The following is an 18,992-nucleotide window of genomic DNA, read 5'->3' as shown; positions in this document are numbered from 1 at the left end:
CTTAAAATGGAAGTTTACTGAAGAACTAAAACAAATTGTTCAAACACAGACTCAGTGGTCCTTCTCAGATTCTGCCCATTCCTGACCCTGTGAATGTAGATTATTGCTACAACTCCCAGACTCACCTCGGAGTAGGTTCTGTTGGAGACACTGCTCGATGCATCATCATGGGTCTTGTGAAATACACCAGATAACCTGACAAAGGAGACAGCACATATGCACATAAGTGTCAATGAGCTGGACATGGGAAATCTTAAGGTACGACTGTTGATAGCTTTTTCTATCTTAACACACCTGAGGGATAAGACACATTTGTATAAATAGCGAAGGCTTACAAACTGCCATGATCTTTAACAGGAACAAAGGTCAGAATCTCCAGGATCCAGGATAGATGGGATGTATGTAGATTGGATAAAGACTTCACAGGCACATTATGTTCCTTACTAGGGGACCTGTCCCCTGTTAAGGATCAGGGCTCTGAATAAAGACTCAAATCTGAGCTTATGAGAATGAAAAAAATTAAGACCATCACTCTCATGAACATTCTTAGGCTATATCCACAGACACTACCTTCAGCATCAGACCCTATAATACTACTACCAAAGTCTTTTTGAGTTGTCAGAAAATAAAAACAAAGAAAAATTTTGTGATGGAGATATTTATGCAGAATATATGACATTCTGATCTGCTCTCTCTCGAAATCTAGAATCAGAGAACCAAAAAGAAACCAACCTGCACCACAGAACCTCGCTCCAGAAGTTCTAGGAAAGGGAATATTGGCATCCTGGTACGATCCATAGGCAGTGGTCACCCGTGCAAATGTTGGTAAGGGTGGTGTGACGGAGTTTGGGAGCGCAAATGGGTTGCTGGAAGTGCTGTCTTCTTGGTTCTGAAATTTAAACATCGATAAACTAAAAATCACATCCTGCCTCAAATCTGAATTACAAAATAACAACACAATACTACAAAACCAGGGAGCCCATAATTTTAGGGAGAAGAGATAAAATAAAACAGCCAAGCACAATTTCATGCTTCCCACCACAAAAGACTCGAGGCAGGAGACGAGCTGGCGCAGGCAGGGCTCCAAACAGCTCTGGTTGCGTTTCACTTTTTGCAGAGAAGTGTCCTTCAGGATCTAGAAGAGGCCCAAAATACAGTCAACGACAGCAGCATGTTTCTCCTGATTGGCTTCCTGAAGAGTGCTTGGAAGCAGTGGTGATGTAGGGAAACTGGAACATGGTTCAGTCTGAGGCTTCCAACACAACATACTACTTTCTGCCTTCCCAGAAGCTCAAAGAGAAGGAGATTCATTCCTGAGCCTCCTAGGGAAGCCCTTTCCTTAACCAAGGCAGGCACACACGCTGGTTTTGAGAGGGCAGTTTCTAGTAATAGAAAGACTATTCTTTCTTTCTAGTGAATTCTGCCCCTTTCCTTTACCCCTCTCCTACCCACTCCAGAAGAAATCTCAGCACCTTAGAAATAATACCCACTGGGATGCACTGAAAATTGCTCCGACTGGTAAAAGCCAGGAAAAACAGATTTCACTTCAGTGAAAATTACATCTTTTTTTGTCCTTTAAAACTACATAACCTAACATTTTAAGGTGCATGCTATAGGTATAAACTGACATACACACACTGAAGAATGGCATATAAACTGGACCTGCACTATCACTATCCACATGGGGCTATTGAGAGCATGAAACGTCACTAGTCCAAACTGAGAGGCACTGTACGTGTAATAGTCACAGTGAATGCTGAAGACTTAGTACCAAAAAAGAGTATAAAATACTTCAATAATTTCATATTGGTTATATGCTGATATGATAATATTTTGGATATACTGGATTAAGTAAAAATATTACTGAAATCAATTATCTGCTACTTTTAATTTTTTTTTAGTGTGGCTACTAGAAAATGTAAAATTACATGTGGCCTGCATACATTTCTATTAGACAGGGCTGGCTGCTTGGCTGACTACTTAGCTTGCTTGGTTAGAGTGTAGTGCCGGTAACACCAAGCTCAAAGGTTCAGATCCCTGTACGGGCCAGCAACCAAAAAAAAAGGTAAATGACAATCAAAATACGATATATATTTCTATCAGACAGCACTGAATTAGGCCTTTACAGACACTTCCTAAACCTATCACTTTATACCAGTAGAAAAACCTATCTTTGTTGTATGTCCAAACTAAGCAATGAAATATTCACATTCCAAGTTCAACATGTCAAATAACACAAAATCTGAGTAATTAGCATTTTGGAGATCCTTAAGCCACTTGAAAAATTTCTGTATGACAGCAAAATGGAACAATCAAGTGTGTATGATCCAAACTGGGCAAAAGATGACAATGTTCAGGTTTGTTTGGGTCTATCAGGACATTTCAGTTCCTTCGCTGTGACACTGCTCAAACTGAAAAAGATGTGTCATCACCTGGCCTGATGAGCTCGGGATGAACTGACACATCAAGTTTCTGAACCTGTAGGTTAAGGACCAGATGCTACGCTGGGCCACCTCCACCCAAACACTGCTGTCCTTTTGCACACCTCGCCTGTGCAGCTTGCCAGCCTATCTCTAAGATAATATCAGCTCTTTTTATGGGATGGATTTTTTTTAAATGACCTTACACATTCTTCTTCTGGTTATAAAATATCTTTTAGCTTCAGAATACATCTTGCCTATTGTTTCTAGGTAAATGAAATTTATTGCAGGGTCCTTCACTTGGGATTAATGCATAGCTTTAATGAGATCTGTGAGCAGCTTATACGTACTATTTCTGAAATTCTATGTGACATTTGTGCAAATTTTTCTAAAGGGTCCATAGTGTTGACTAGACTTGCAAAGAAGACCCAAAATGTTAGGAACTGCTGCTCTAATTAACGTTTTCTACACAAAGTGAATGGCAACTGCAGCAGGTACACTGCTAACACCATAGTGTATAAGGAAGATATGACTTCCAAAATTTATCTATCAGAGTTTTCATTCAACTTTAATACTCAAAGTAGGTACTGAGGCACATAAATAGAGTTCTTCTCTTACAATAGCAAAGAGGATTTGGGAACCCAGATCCCTACCTTAAGCAGCTTAGCTTTCATGGTGGATGTGATGGTTGTGGGGTTAATAAACTGGAAAGAAGGCGCAGCATTGTTTGGGTACTGTGCAGGGAACTTCACCAGCATCTTGACGCGATGGTTGCTACAGTGCACAGACACTGTGCAGCTCCTGTCCGCTGCATCCATCTGTAAGAGTCATATCCACAACTGCTTAGGAGATGAACTGCAAAGCATCTTTACATGCAAATGGATTTATATAAGCTGTCTGAATTCTCCATGTTCCTGGCAATTGTGTGAAGGAAAAGAGTCTACAAAGACAAATAAGTTGGGAAGACAATTCAATTTCAAAACAGATTTTTTTTTTTTTTTTTTTTTAAAGATGAACGGTAAGGGGATCTTAACCCTTGACTTGGTGTTGTCAGCACCACACTCTCCTGAGTGAACTAACTGGCCATCCCTATATAGGGATCCGAACCTGTAGCCTTGGTGTTATCAGCACCACACTCTCCCAAGTGAGCCACGGGCAGGCCCTCAAAACAGATTTTTAAATTTTAGTATTGATTTAATAAATTCAAAGTATTTTGACTTAAAAAAACTTCATCCTAAAACTTGTTATATTTACTATGAGATGAGTAAATAAAGCAGGAAAAAGTTAAATAACCTGACTCAACTTAAAAAGTACTCCTGGGAAAATCAACACAGACAGAAAGTACAGTAGTGGTTGCCAGGGGCTGGGGAGGGGAGGAATGCGGGGGTGACTGCTAATGGGTTTCTTTTGGGGGTGATAAAAATTAGACAGTGGTGATGGTTGTCCAACTTTGTGAATATACTAAGAACCACTAATTGCACACTTTATTTTTATTTATTTTTTGTTATTATTTGAATATATATTATTTTAATTGCACACTTTAAAAGGATGAATTTTATGGTATTTAAATTACATCAATAATTTTTAAGATGTACTCCTGGAAAAAGGAATCAAGATCTCCTTCTTAAACTAGATCACTAGGTTGCCACACTGTTCTCAACTGGAACGAAGGAAGTATAAACTGAGTGATACAGATAACCAGTTCATCAAAGAATCCTTTATATGTTTTGATTTCTTGTGCTGCCAACTAGAGAAGGCAGCTGCTCAGTGGAAGGAACTACACATGTGGGAAGTCTGCAGACTTGGATTCAAATATTATTTCTCCCACCAAATAGCTGCTGACCTCAAATCATTTCATCTCTTGGTGTCTCAGTTTCCTCATTTGTAAAGTGGGGATAAAACCACTTATTGCAGAGTTGTTTTAACGGCCAAATGAAGGGCTGGCCCATTAGCTCAGTTGGTTAGATCATGCTGCTGATAACACCAACATCCAGGGTTTGATTGCTGTACCAGTCAGCCATTAAAAAAAAAAGGCCAAGTGACATCATTACTCTGCCTACAGTCAACTGACTCTGGGCAAAGAAAAACTAATCAAGCTTTAAAACTCCTTCCTGAAGAAATACTCAATTCTCTGAAGAAAAGAATTTTGGTATTTGTCCCAACAGAAAAGAATATAACTTTCCACTAGCTAAGTGAACAAGGAAGCTTTGGTCACCTTCTTATTATGAATCTAAGTCACCGAGGAAATGACCAGCTTATGAGAGAAGAAAGTACAGCACAGCACAAAGAGACCTGGAGAGTTAGGAGGTTTGATTTCTAAAGTCAGCTCTGCCACTAACTTCACCAGTAATCCCTGCCAAATCACTGAGCCTTCTGGATCTAAGTTTCGTCACCTGTAGTAAAATGAGGTGTAGGAGCACCTAAGGAGGTGTTAGGGCACAAGAGATCAGTTTATTCTCTAGCTCACCTTATGAGAAAAGAATAGGGTCATAAAAAAATCTGCATTTATAAAATACCTATCTCTTTTAAAAGCCTAGGAAATAAGAAAGTAAGCAGAGACTTACCTGTTAGAGCAGCAAACTTATCTGCCAGCCATAATCATAGTTGAAATAGTCGCCTTCCCCACAAACTGCTATCAGCAAGCATGAGATACAGTTCATTAAACTACTAAGTACCTCCACATTGACATTCCGGATTTGCACATTGATCAGGGAGAACTCCTGCTGCAGAGTCTGAGGCAGTCCCAATTGATCTGATTTCCTCTCTTCCAAGAGATTGCTGGGGGGATCTTCCTTTAAGGCTAACAGGAGAGAAAATTTCATTGTTCAAAAAATTTTTGAAATGGAGTCAGAGAGCAATTCTGGGGTCTCTACCACAGCTCTGAAATGTGTACAGTGGCACCTCACCTATGACATCAGTTTGACAAATTACCTTCTTCCTCACCATGGCTTGAGTTGTGCTGGTGATCTGTATCTTGAGTGTGCAGGGTCTTCTCTGGTTCCGGCAGAAGAGAAATGCTCTCGATGAACTCATCAACACCATCTAATATGTCATTTGCACAAAGCTGCAACAAAGGGTAGAAGATGTAGGTCTAGAGAAGTCAGTGGAAATAATCCTTGTGTCTGGTTAAAGAATTCTGACTTAAAAATAGAAATCACAGAAGACAGAGATGTGTCAGCCAAGAAATGACACAATCAAAATAGATTTTATCCATCACCAGCTCTCCCTGGTTAAATACACAGCATAACACTTTATTAGTCTATGCTGGAAATTTTTCATAGAGTTTAAGCCTTGGAAAAAATTAATTTAAATTCCAAGCCTTGAAGGAGTTATTTAGCTAACCCAAGAGCAAGAATATCATAACCTCAAAGCATGTGGAGCAAATGGTACTTTTTGGAGAAAATAGATTGAAAAGGCAATAAGGTGATGAGACTGAACCGAATGCTCAAGAGTGACTCCATACTAAGCAGTGTTACAAATTTTACCCAGCATTTTCTATCCGGTCTGTGCAAAGCAGTGTGCCAAGTGCTACGGGGGACACAATACAAGTGAGACGCGTTTCCCACCATCAGTGAATTTAGCCATTGAACAAGGAGAAGACAGAGTCCATGATGAGGCAGAATAGAGCAAGGGTCACAAAAGCAGTTCATACTAAGTACCACTATGGTCCACATAAGAAAAATATCATTTATGGGGGAAAATTGGAAACAGCTTCATAGAAGAGGTGCTGTTGACGGATGTACATGACTCTGAACATTTGCACAGTACAATGGTAGGCTTCTTAGCCCATTTAGAAGAGAAAGAAATGAAGCCCACAGGCTTCAGGATAGCTCAGTATGCTACCCAGACTATCTTATACTAGGACAGGAGAGAGAAAAGACACTTCAAGGCTTTTTGGCCTTTCAGTGCTGAATACTGAAGTTGGCTCTTAAAAGACCTCAAAGCCTCAGTGTGGCATACACATGCCACTCGGCCAACAAGTAAGTATGTATTAAATGTCTATCATGTACCTGCTAACTTCCACAAATGCTGAATCTTACATTTTTGGGTTAAGTTTCTATTATATCCAGTTACAGTCCTCCACAACAGCATCAAATACATACCCTCTGCATCTGAGAATCCACCCGCCACATTCTCAAGGTCTGATCCCGGGACCATGTAACCAGTTGGTAGTCCTTGGATCCTAGAAATCACCAAATAAGAATCCTGGAAATTCTTCTGGATTCAACATCCATTTTGCTACAGGTTGCAATGGAGTGACATTGATTCATTCATTCATTCATCCATCCATCCAATAAATATTTATCTGAACATCTCCTATATGCCAGGCACTGTTCTAGGCACCAGGACTACAGCATGAATAAAACAATCTCTGTCTTTATAGATCTCACATTCCATTGGTAGAAACAGACAAACAAGTAAATATATAATAAAATGATTGGTAGTGATAACTGGGACAAAAAATAACACAGGATAAGAGGACAGAGATTGACAGTCAAGCTATTTTTAGATTGGTCTCCCTGAGGAAGTCACATTTCAGCAGAAACTTAAATAAAGTGAAATAATAACTGGCAAATTAGCAGGTAAAGTCTGATGCTGGAATTTAACATCACACTAAACTTTCACCTCTATAAATGTTCTTCTTCCTTTTCAATGCTCTTGAGCTGGGAATGAATATATTTTTTGTAAAATGAATTATTTTAAATACATCATGGCATCTTACTGTTCAAAAGAAAATTTTTGCTAAAGTCACGCATCTTTTTACAAACTGAGTAGTCAATCTTCATTGTTCTTAATTGACTGAATCATATTCCACATATTAGGTCTGGTCAGAGGGAAATAATTCTAAAAAGGTTCAGAATGCTTTCTGAAAGAGCTTTATGAAAGATCAGGCCATTTCAGGGTAATTATACAGTATCTAGAACCGCTTTCATGGCCATCTTCAGAAAGCAAATAATTTTATCCAATTCCCTCATTTTACAAATGGGAAAACTGAGGCAACAGAGAACATGATCTGTCCAAGGTAACAGGCTGAGTGAGTGGTAAAACAAGGACCAGTCCTCATCCTTATTAGTTTCTTCCCTGTGTCACTACTTTCTACCAAAAGGTCACTCCTCATTGCTTTAATAATATATCCCGAGGGGCCAAACAACAAGACAGCAACTATTCTGAACCACTGCCTGTTAGGAGTTCTACCATCTGGCCTCAAGTTCACGCCAACGATTTTCTGATGCTACATCTGGTTTCTTTTCACACCCCTGGCTTTGAGGAAAAGGTATGCCTGACTCCTTTCTAAACTCAACTCCTCTACCTGTACCTTCCACCCTCTCCCCACTCATTCCCAAAGGGCCCTTGCCTCCCCCACAGTCTCCCTTTCTTGCAGCTTCTCCTTACCTTCAGATAGAGAGGGCAGCAGACTCTGCCAAGTGGCATATGCTGCTCCTCGCCTTTGAAGGTAACTTCATTCACAAAAACAGTTCCTGCTGCCTCTGTTTATGCTACCTTATGATCTGCCTTCTATCCTCAATCTGCTTCTGGAACTCCTCTCTTAATGATCATATGGCTTCCTATTTGCTCAATTAAATGCTCTTCTCTTACTCTGTATTTTGATCCTTCAGCAATACCTGAAACCAGCGACTACCGCTTCCTTTGAGAAGCATCCTTACCCTTGGCCACAACATCCTCTCTTCCTGCCTCTTTGGCAGATCCTTCGCCACAGTGAAAATCAAAATCAAAGCATGAAATTGTCCATTAAAAATTGACTAAGAAGACATGACAGTAAAAATAAACAGAGCAACATTAGTTTGAAAAAAAAGTCAAAATATAAGAATACATGCAAGATAATTAAATTTGTAAAAGATTCAAAAACAGGCAAACCTAAACTATTTTTAGGGATTCATAAATAGGTAATGAAACCATAAAGGAAAAAAAACCAGAAATTGCTATCATAAGCTTTAGGACAGTAACACTCTGAGGAAAGGCAGAGAGTTGTGATTGGGAAGCTTCTGGAGTTCTGGCATTGTTCTCTTTTTTGACCTTGGTGGAAGTTACACAGATTTTCACTTTATAATTATTTGTTAAACTGTACATGGTCTATGTAATTTTCTAAATACATGCTATATTTCACAATAAAAAAGATTAATTTTTTTAAAAAAGCCTGTAACTTGTATGAGGGTACTTCCAAAAATTCATGGAAAAGTGAAATTAAAAGATAATATAAATCTTTTTGAAGACCCCTCATACTCAAAATTTCACTATTGTCTAGACAGTTCCAATTCACATAGCTTACCCCACAAGCTTAAAGATGACATGGATAACTGAAAATGGGTTGCTAAAAACTTTTTATTTCAATCCCAAACTAAAGTCAACCCCTTCCTTCCAGACAGTGGGGAAATTACATCATCTATTTTTTGTGGCAAAATACAAGAGAGTAACTTGGAAGCCAAAAGCCATGCATGCAATTGGTGGGATAAAAACAGGCAGCCTCATGTTTCTGGAAGTAAGAGAGATTTCAAAATAAGGATAGAAAGTTAAGAGGATGATCAAAGAGTCCCTTTTAAAAATATCTTGGAAGAAATTTAGAGGATCCCAAAGCTGGGATAGAGGATGACTGCTTTAACTCCAGGTCCACCAGGGACCTTTCCTGGGACCCTGGACAAATCACATCACTCCACCTGTCTGGCTTCCCTCCTGTAATATGGACACATCAAGAAATACACTTCTGTTCTGCCAGACATTTAGAGATCATGACAATAAGATCTCAAGGAAAGAGAGGCTGCATCTAAACTTGCATGGTGAGTTGTGGAGAAACTAAGGCCAAGGGCTTCTTGATTCCCACTATCCTTACGACCCTGCATCAGAGAGGGCTGGCTAGGTTAAGCTGCAATAACAAACAACCCCAGATCTCAGTGGCATGAATCCAGGATTTCTTGCTTGCTCTTCATCTCCATTTCATCTGCATGCTGGGATCGGCTAGAAGCAGCTCCATCTCGAGTTTTACCAGTTGCCGTGGCAGAGGCCTAGGGAGCACGTAACTGCACACTGGCTCTTAATGCTTCAACCCAGGAGAGACTGCATCACTTCTGCTCATGTGCCATGATCAAAGCCAGTCATTTGGCCAAACCCATCTTCAAGGGAATGGGAGGTAAAAAACCACTCTGTGTTTGTGAAGAGAACTGAGGTATGTGGTGGGCAGTACTAACGACCACCTTGGGTTTCTCTCATCAACAGATGGCAACAGGTAAATGCCCTGGACATCTGAGGGCAGTAATCTAGAGTCTTTCAACCCTAGAAATGATCCAACAGCAAATTTCTACCAGCCTCTTCTGTAGCAGATCTCTTCCAAGCAGAAGAGACTACACTGAAAATCAGAGAAGAGGAGGGAAGTGGGGAAAGAAGAGCAGCCACACACTCCCTTTACTTAGGACTGAAGACAGTGATCTCCTGACACTCTGGTTCCTAAAGCCCAGCCCTGTTCTGCATCCTCCTTACTGGACCACGTGGCCAACACTGACAGGAACTGCTGTCCAACAGAGATCAGAAGGCAATCAGACAGCAGCAGGTCTTCTCTCCCACTCACCTTCTTTCTGTTTCCTCCACTGGAACTCCAGCACCACATCATCGTGCCCCACAAAGGTATGCACAGGGGTGTTCAAGTCGAAGACGTTCCACAGGAGAAGGCTATTTTCCCTCCGCAGTTGGGGAACCATCACAGTCACTAATCCATTGCTGAAAGGCTATGGCAAGAAAGGGAAAAGAAGGAGGTCACTCCAGGGAGAATCAGTTAAGTCTTGAGTTTCCAAAGCTGGAATTCTCCCTAACTAAAACAATTTAAGATGATGGAAGGCCCCAAACCATCTGGGGAAAATTTTTCTAAACACCATAAGCTGACTACCACATCTACCCTTCTCTTTGCTTATGGAAGGGACCACAGCAAGTAAAAAGTAAGGCCAAGCCAAATGCTTGGAGAAGAACTTTTAAGATTCCAAAATAAGCAAATGGCTATGACTGCTGTGCATTGGAACACACTGTTTCACATGCCAGCTACTCTCCATGAGTTCTCTCTCAAGAGTTATTGAGTTTGGGGCTGGCCGGTTAGCTCAACTGGTTAGAGTGCAGTGTTTTATAAAACACTAAGGTCAAGGGTTTGGGGTGGGTGGGATCCCTGTACTGGCCAGCTGCCAAAAAACAACAACAACAAAAGGACTTATTGTGTGCTTAGAAGCTAGAAAAAAGTTGATCTCATAGAAGTAGAGAGTGGAATAGTGGTTATTAGAATCTAGTAAGAGGAGGAGATAGGGCAGGATGTGGAGAGGGTGGTAAACAGTTGCAAAACTGGAATAAGATAGGGAGAATAAGATCTAGTGTTCTATAGCAATATAAGGAGATTCCAGTCAACAACAAATTACGGTATAACTTAAAGTAACTAGATGTGGGTTGGCCAGTTAGCTCAGATGGTTAGAGTACAGCTTTATAACACCAAGGTCACAGGTTTAGATCCCTGAACCAGTCAGCTGCCAAAAAATCAATAAATAAAAACAAATAAATAAAGTAGGTAATTGAGAGGATTTTGAATGTTCCCAACACAAAGAGGTGACAAATGTTTGAGGCAATGGATAAGTTAATTGCCCTGGTATGGTCATTGTATACTGTGTAATTGTACCCAAATATTACACTGTACTCCATAAATATATACAATTATCAGTGGATCAATTAAGAAATAATAAATTAAAAAGAAAAAAAATTTCAGAGACAGAAATAGATTAGAGGTTAACAGAAAATGGGGGGAAGGAACAATGACAAGTTAATGCTCGATGGGTACAGAGTTTATGTTTAGGATGATGAAAAAGTTTTAGAAATACACAGAGGTGGTGGTCACATAGTACTATGAATGTAACTAACTCCACGCATTTGTATGTTTAAAAATGCTTAAAATAGCAAATATTTTATTATGTTACATATATTTTATCACAATTAAAAAAAATTGGAAAAAAAAAAGAGTTATTGAGTGCTTTCCCAAATTAGCACACAAGGCTGACTGGGAAAACCCCAGAGCAGCAAACATGATTCTTGCCATGTAGAAACACATCAGAAACACACCATCCACATGAAGTGCCACCTTCCCACCACCCTGAATACCTAGCGACTCAAAAGAGATCCTTGTAACTCCAGGACTAACGTGTTTTCCTCAGCAACACCCAATCTGCTAGGTAGCTAAGGGGGGTCCACTTAGTTGATGATTAGACTCTGTTATTTCAGGAATAAACCAGAGTCACCTAAGAGCACATTTATCCTCAACTCCCCCCTAGCAGCACTCCTGGACTTCTCTGTTTATTTTTTTAAAGCAAGCATATTAATCCAGAGAAGTATTTCGATTCATTAGAAGAGTGTCTGATTTCTTGGCAAGTGATCCCAGATGCAAAAACAACTTAATATGCAAATTATCTTCTTTGCCACAATGGCCCAGGATGCCAGCCTAATGTATAAGGGTAGACTTATTCATCCCTGTGCTTGCTTTCAAATTGACATCAGGAAATATATTATCTCTGATCAGCAGCTATCAACGTGGCAACGGAAAAATTGTTAGAAGCTTGTAGCTTTTTATAAACCTATAAAGCACATTTAGATACATTATTTCAAAAGGAAGGCAGACTGTGAATGTACTAAATGCCACTGAATTGTACACTTTAAAATGGCAAATTTTATCACAATTTTTAAAAGGCATAAAAATTATTGTTCATATTCTACAAAGGAGGAAATTTCTGCCCAAAAACATCAAGTGGCTTGCCACAGTCCACACAAATATTAAATGGTAGAGCTGGGTCCCAAACCCAGGGCTTATGAATCTAAAGCCAGAGTTCTTTCCAGCACAATTCATTGACTTCAAGCCCCTCCATCCCCCACTGCCCAACCATTAATAAGCACCTTACCCTGCTGCTGAGCTTTGATGAAGTTCTAATGCAGATACCTACCAACATTCCAAGGATAAATTTTTACATAGTTAACAGTATTTATGCCATCATTACCACATTTGTCCCACCCCTAAACCAAGTGAGAAAGAAAAAATCATCGCACAAAGAAAGTAAGACAAAATGTCCCTTGGCCCCATGTGTCTGAACACCAAGAGGAACTTTCCTAGCAAGAAGTGGCTGTCTCACTCACCGTGTATCTGGCCTTCCAAACAGGCACCTGGCAAGGGAGAATATTGAGGTATTTCCGAGGCTGGCGGTAATCCCAGAACTAGAAGAAAACAAGCAAGATAATTTATGAAATAAATGTCATTAAAAAAAACTCAACTATTGAAATAAGCATAGCCTTCAAACTCAGTGCTTTTTGTCTTCTAAAAATACATTTCAATAGGGTATTTTTTGTTCAGCCCCCCTGCCACTGTGACAAAGACACAGAAAAACCTCCTTTTCACATTTATAAACATTACTGGGAATTTTCAGGCTCCATGAGGACCACCAATTGAGGCAGATCACTGTTAAGCGGCCTGCCTGTTAAGCGACCTTTATAGCTGAAAGGTAAAAGTGACATGTTATGATCCTGTGTAAAAATGACACCATGCAAGTAATTTAACCAATAATAATAGCAGAAATGTCCTGCCTACTGACTGCATTTCAGACACATGTTTAGAGCTTTAAGTTTTTTAAACCATTTAATCTTTATAACAACCATTTAATGGTGTTATTAATCTCTTTTTCAAATGCAGAGGCTAAATTACTAAACAATGTAACTTGCCCAAGGTCACAAAGGAAAAAGACAGCTGTGTGAGTATTTGGGCACCAATCCATTCAAGTACACACTCATTCACCCACTCCATCATGTGAAGTGTGGGACTTGAAGATGGAGAAGACACAAAGGTGAGCCAGGCAAGAATTCTACCCTAGTGACACCCATGCTTCTAATGTGACATATAAATACAAGGGTACTTCAAAAAGTTCATGGAAGGATTTGTATTATCTTTTAATTTTATCTTCCATGAACTTTTTGAAGTACCCTCATACACTTAGAGCTTGTGCATTTGTCACAAAAGCAGGAAATGGCAGAATACCAAAGGCAGGAAAACCAAGATTGACACTCTGTACTATTCAGGTATTAAGAAATTACTTTCAAAAACAAATGACAGGAACCACTCTAGAAATCAGTTTGGGGCCAAGCCCGTGGCGCACTTGGGAGAGTGCGGCGCTGGGAGCGCGGCGGGAGCGGGTTCAGATCCTATATAGGAATGGCCGGTGCACTCACTGGCTGAGCACTGGTCACGAAAAAAAAAGAAAAAAAAAAAAAAAAAAGAAATCAGTTTGGCAGTTTCTTAAAAAGTTAAAAGTATATGAACCATATGGCCCAGCAATTCCACTCCTACATATCTGCCCTAGAAAATAGAAAACTTCTGTTCATACAAAACCCAATACCTAAATGTTTATAGGAGCTCTATTCACAATCACCAAAAACTGGAAATAGTCCAAATGTCCTCTAATAGGTCAATGGAAAATAAATCGTGGTATTTCCATACAGTGATACTACTCAGGCATAAAAAGTCTATACATTACTGATTTTTACAACAACTTGGATGAATCTTAAAGGCATTATGCTTTGAGAAAGAAGCCAACCTCAAACAGTTATGTAACATAACTCCATTTAAACGGCATTCTCAAAAAGACAAAACTATAGTGATGAAGAATAGTTCAGTGGTGCTAGGAGTTAGGGGTGCGGGGAGGGTGTGACTATGAAGGAGTACTCCAAAGTAGCTCTTTAGGGTGATGGAACTGTTTTGGATCCTGATTGTGGGGAGTTACATGAACCTGTACATGTGTTAAATTTCATAAACTTTCAAAAAAGACTGTATGGTAATTTTTTTTAAAAGATGAGAGAAAAAGACTTACAATAACAAGTATGAGAGAGGATATGGGGCAACTAGAACTCTCAGTCATTGGCTGACCTCATCTGCTAAAGCTAAATATATGCTATTCTACAACCCAGGTATATAGCCACAAGAAATGAGTCTATACATCATCCAAAAGATGTAAAGAACGTTAATTGTTTGCCTGATTCATAACCAAAAACTGGAAACAAACCTAATGCCTATAAACAGGAAAATGGATAAATACATCGGTGTATATTCATACAACAGAATATTACACAAGTAAAAAGAACAAATTACTGACAGCTATTCTATGATTTGAATGTGTCCACCAAAAAGCATGTGTTAGAAATTTAATCCTCAACAGTATTAAGAGGTAGGAACTTTAAGATATGATTAGGCCCTGAGGCTTCACCCTCATAAATGGATTAATGTTGTTATAGTGGGAGTAGGTTCCTTATAAAAGGATAAGTTCACCCTCTGTTTGCCCTTCTGAATGGGATGATGCAGTAAGAAGGCCTTCGCCTGATGCTGGCCCCTCGATCTTGGACTTTCTAGCCTCCAGAATCGTGAGCCAATATATTTGTTTATTATAAATTACCCAGTCTGTGGTATTGTTATAGCAGCACAAAATAAACTAAGACATCCTGCAACATAGATATCAGGTTAGGTTAAATGAAAGAAGCCAGGCAAAAAAGTGTATACTGTATAATACTATTTATACAAAGATAAAGAGCTAGCAAAACTGACCAATGGTGATAGAAGTGAGAATAGTGGTTATCTTGGGGTGGTATTGCGGGGAAGGGGTATGAGGGAATCTTCTGGAGTGCTGGAAAGATTCTATATCTTGGTCTGGAGTGGTTACTGAGCACATATGTGTGTAAAAATTCATCAAGATACATACTTTGTGTTAGTGCACTTTGTATATTTTATTTAATCTATATTATATACATTAATGAAAACAATTTTAAGATGAAATCCATATGAAGTAATATAATATCTGAGGGATGAGGGCACAATAGTGACATAAATGAAATGGGACTGATAATGAACGGATAACTGTTGAAGCTAAACAAATGGTATATGACAGTTGCTATTAATCTACCTATGTACATATTTGAAATTTTCTAAAATAAAAACCAGTTGGCTCAGTTGGTTAGAGCACAGCCTTGTAATAACAAGGTCAAAGGTTTGGTTCCCCATACCAGCCAGCCACCAAAATATAAAATAAAATAAAATAAAATAAAAACCTTTTTTAAAAAGGAAAAAAAAACCCAAAAGAATAACGCCTTTGGCAATAATGGACTAAGTGGTTTAAGCCAACCCTCCCACTGAGAACTAAGAAAGCTAGAAAAAAATACTTTAAAAACATCTGTTTGAAGGCTTCAGAGAGTTACCAAAGCAGCAAGGCACGGCAGAGCCAAATCTGGGAGATGAGGGAGCCTGGCATTTGGGAACACTGTTCTCCTCAAAATATGAGCATACTTCAAATCTTTATACAAATCTTTCCATGAACTTGTTAAAGACCCCTCATATTTGCCAATGCTGAGAGTTGCAACTGAGAAGCTGGGAAGTTGAGCAGAGCTTTGAACATACAGTGCTGGGTCTAGGCCCACCAAAGAGAAGGGGCCCTAGTCAACATCTCAGCCTGTGACTCTCTGAGAAAGGTCTAGGAGTAACAATGAAGGAGAAATAGAGCTGTCCGTACCATGACTGAATGTACGGACAAGGTTGAAATCATCTCAATCCCTTTTGCTACTGCTCACAGCCTAGCTGCCTGACAAAAGTAAAACCAAATCCTCTCGGGAAATAAGCATCCTCCAGAGCCTCAAATTATCTCCACAACTTCTCATAAACAATGTCCAGAAGTCAATCAAAATTAACCTGGTATATGAGATGTGGCCAAAAAAGAAGAGGAACAATGACAATAGAAACAGATCCACAAGAGTCCATACAGCAGAGTTAGCAGACAAAGATTTTAAAGTAACTGTAATAGAATACATTCAAGGGCTCAAACACCAAATTTAAAAATTATAATTGAAAACCTTTTTAAAAAAGGAAATTTAAGAATTAAAATGTACAGTAAATAAAATCAACTGATACATTTAGGAACACACTAGACACAGCTAAAGACAGAATTAGTAAACTGGAAGATAGTGCATATGAAAACACCCAGACTGAAGCAAAGCAAAAGAATGGAAAAAACAAAAAAGTATCTAAGACTATATGGAACACAGTGAAAAAATCTAACAGATGTGTAATTATTCTCCCAGAGAAAAGGAGAGAGGGAATGAAACAGAAGTAGTATTTGAAGAGAAAATAATGGTTGACAATTTCCCCAAAGTGAGGATGGCCAACAAGCCACAAATTCAAGGATTTTCCCCTTCCTCACAAAAGACTTGTTTTCATGATGGCCTTTTAAAATTATAACGCTGTCTGTAAATGTAGTTGACCTACCCATGTACTCTCAGGCTGGCGCACTGTTTCAAAACTTTTAGAAACTTAATTGGTCATAAAATCTGTCATTTGAATACATCATAGGGACATCCAGTTCAGGCAGAAAGATCTCTCACCAAATTTTAAAATATTCAAAATCTTTTAAAACTGGTTTCCCATGGTTTTAGAGCAAGAGATGAGAGTTCCCAAAGGTTCTACTTGGCTTGTGTAATAATTTTGTAAAAGATGCTTGAATGGAAATGTGAATGGCAAAGATCACTTCTGGCTTGAAGAGTTTCATTATCTTCTGAAAAATCTAGAATTGTAAGTGGGTGACTTTCACTCCTCTCTCAAAAGAAAATTGGGATATCCTGAAGAAATACACAAATGAGCCAAGTTGAGATGCAAGAGAGTGTTCCACATGCCAACAAGGTGTTAATAAATCTCGAAAGTTGTTTCCTTAATTAATACATAATACAAACAAAGGAGTATGACAGAACACAGCATAGAATGAATAGGTAAACATCCAGCTATAAACTTCCACTGAAATCCCTGATTTGCCTGAGAGTGTGGTAAGATTCTTACACTGTATGAGTGTGGGAAGAGATGTGTTCAATAGTTTCTGAGCAAACACAGAGGTGTACCTTTTGCCTACTTCGAGAAAAAAAATGAATGAATTAGATTATAAGATCTGCTAAATGTAATGACATTCATGTTTTGATACAGTATGGAGATTAATAACCAAGTAGTTCAACTTAAAATAAGAAAACTCAAGAATTTCTAGAAAGAAAAAATAAAACTTCTAATGCTTTACATATGCAGCTCTTTTTTAAAAAAGCCTCAAATGCTTGCTGAAGCCGTAGCTCATGGGGAAAAAAATAGCAGTGATTTAAATTAATGGCCATGGATGCTAGAACACAAAATAAGAAGCTTGACAACCGGGTAAAAAAACAAAAAACCAAACAAAAAACACTAAAAACACTTCAGTATTTCAAAACAAACTTTATAATTTTTTTTTAATTAGTAAATAAATGCAGAAAAAACTTCAGGTAATGTTCCTAATGAAGGTGAATCCCTGGACAAATTAGACTAGTTTGATAATTTGGGTTTATAAACAGTTATGTGTCTTTTCCTGATTTTGTCACAGTATAAATATTGATATTAACATACTATTCTATCTTAAATTAGGCTTGGGTTTATTTTCTCATGGAAAGCTAAATTAAATTTCCTAAATAGTATAAAGCATTTTTATGGATTATACAAGTTATTATCATTTCCATAAAATGTTTAAAATTAGGAAAATGTAAAATTACATTAAACTGGGCTGGCCAGTTAGCTCAGTTGGTTAGAGTGTGGTGAAGCAACACCAGGGATTCAGATCCCCTTACCAGTAAGCTGCCAAAGAAAAAAAAGTTACATTAAACTAAACTGAATAAAAATAACTGATGCCTTTAAAAAGTGTTTTTATAAACTTGTTCTTAACTGACAAATAATAATTGTGTATATTTATGGGGTACAACGTAATTACGAACTTTTAATAATACTAAAGATCATAAGAACTTAGCTTCTACATCACTGTATCAGGGTAAATATGTTAGATATCTAACAAACTCTTGACATTAACTTTTGTTTCTGTATGCTATAATATCAACTTAAATTGTAATTGCAAAATCCTTAAATTAACTTTAAGACCTTGAATTAAGTTATTTATAAAAAAGACCTTTGTATATCTGGACAATTTCTAAATAAGATACAGAATACTTTTTAAAAATTGAGTTATGAAACATAATTTGTATACACACACACACATCCTTGCCTCTTATTTTAATACTTTACTGATTATGCAACAATTAATAGATTGAAAGGATTTACAAATACCTTTCGACAACATTAGTATACATGCTTATTTTTACTACTTTAAGAATGTCAAATATTATCTATGATTGTATAAGGACACATGTGCAAGATAATCAATGTATTTCTTACTTATCAAGGAGAAAAATAGAGTAATTTTGTCATATAATAAAATTGTCTGTGCCAGAATATAAAAGAATAAAAGACAAATTTGAAGGTTTTCAGTAAGTTGTAGGTCTGATGAGAAGTGAGCTATATTTGCTCTGCTTTGTAATATCGGCAAATAATAAGTATGACAGGAGCAATAAAAAATATTATGTGTTGATAAAATCGGCTGATTGTTATGGATTTTCTTGTAAAATGGAAAAGCCTTGTGAAAAGGCTATTCTGCAAAACAGAACAGTATGAATTGTATACAAAAG

At 38.1% G+C, this 18,992-nt stretch overlaps 1 protein-coding gene across 6 annotated transcripts in view; it reads right to left on the bottom strand.

Moving 5' to 3' along the window:
- The window catches only part of WDR59 (WD repeat domain 59), an 87,575-nt gene that overhangs the window by 31,285 nt on the left and 37,298 nt on the right, over positions 1–18,992 (bottom strand). For all 6 annotated transcript variants that reach the window (XM_063110146.1, XM_063110141.1, XM_063110142.1 and 3 more), the window contains exons 9-17: positions 12,582–12,659; positions 10,000–10,156; positions 6,524–6,603; positions 5,352–5,484; positions 5,096–5,220; positions 3,074–3,238; positions 1,040–1,135; positions 733–889; positions 126–195 (exon numbers count right to left, since the gene is read on the bottom strand). In XM_063110146.1, the coding sequence (XP_062966216.1) occupies positions 126–195; positions 733–889; positions 1,040–1,135; positions 3,074–3,238; positions 5,096–5,220; positions 5,352–5,484; positions 6,524–6,603; positions 10,000–10,156; positions 12,582–12,659 (1,061 nt within the window). The remainder of the gene's footprint in view (positions 1–125; positions 196–732; positions 890–1,039; positions 1,136–3,073; positions 3,239–5,095; positions 5,221–5,351; positions 5,485–6,523; positions 6,604–9,999; positions 10,157–12,581; positions 12,660–18,992) is intronic.

The sequence above is a fragment of the Cynocephalus volans genome, chromosome 10 (genome assembly GCF_027409185.1).
Source record: "Cynocephalus volans isolate mCynVol1 chromosome 10, mCynVol1.pri, whole genome shotgun sequence".
Classification (NCBI taxonomy): Eukaryota; Metazoa; Chordata; class Mammalia; order Dermoptera; family Cynocephalidae; genus Cynocephalus; species Cynocephalus volans.
Note: the sequence above shows the minus strand (reverse complement) of the source record. Positions and strands in the feature narration are given on the sequence as shown.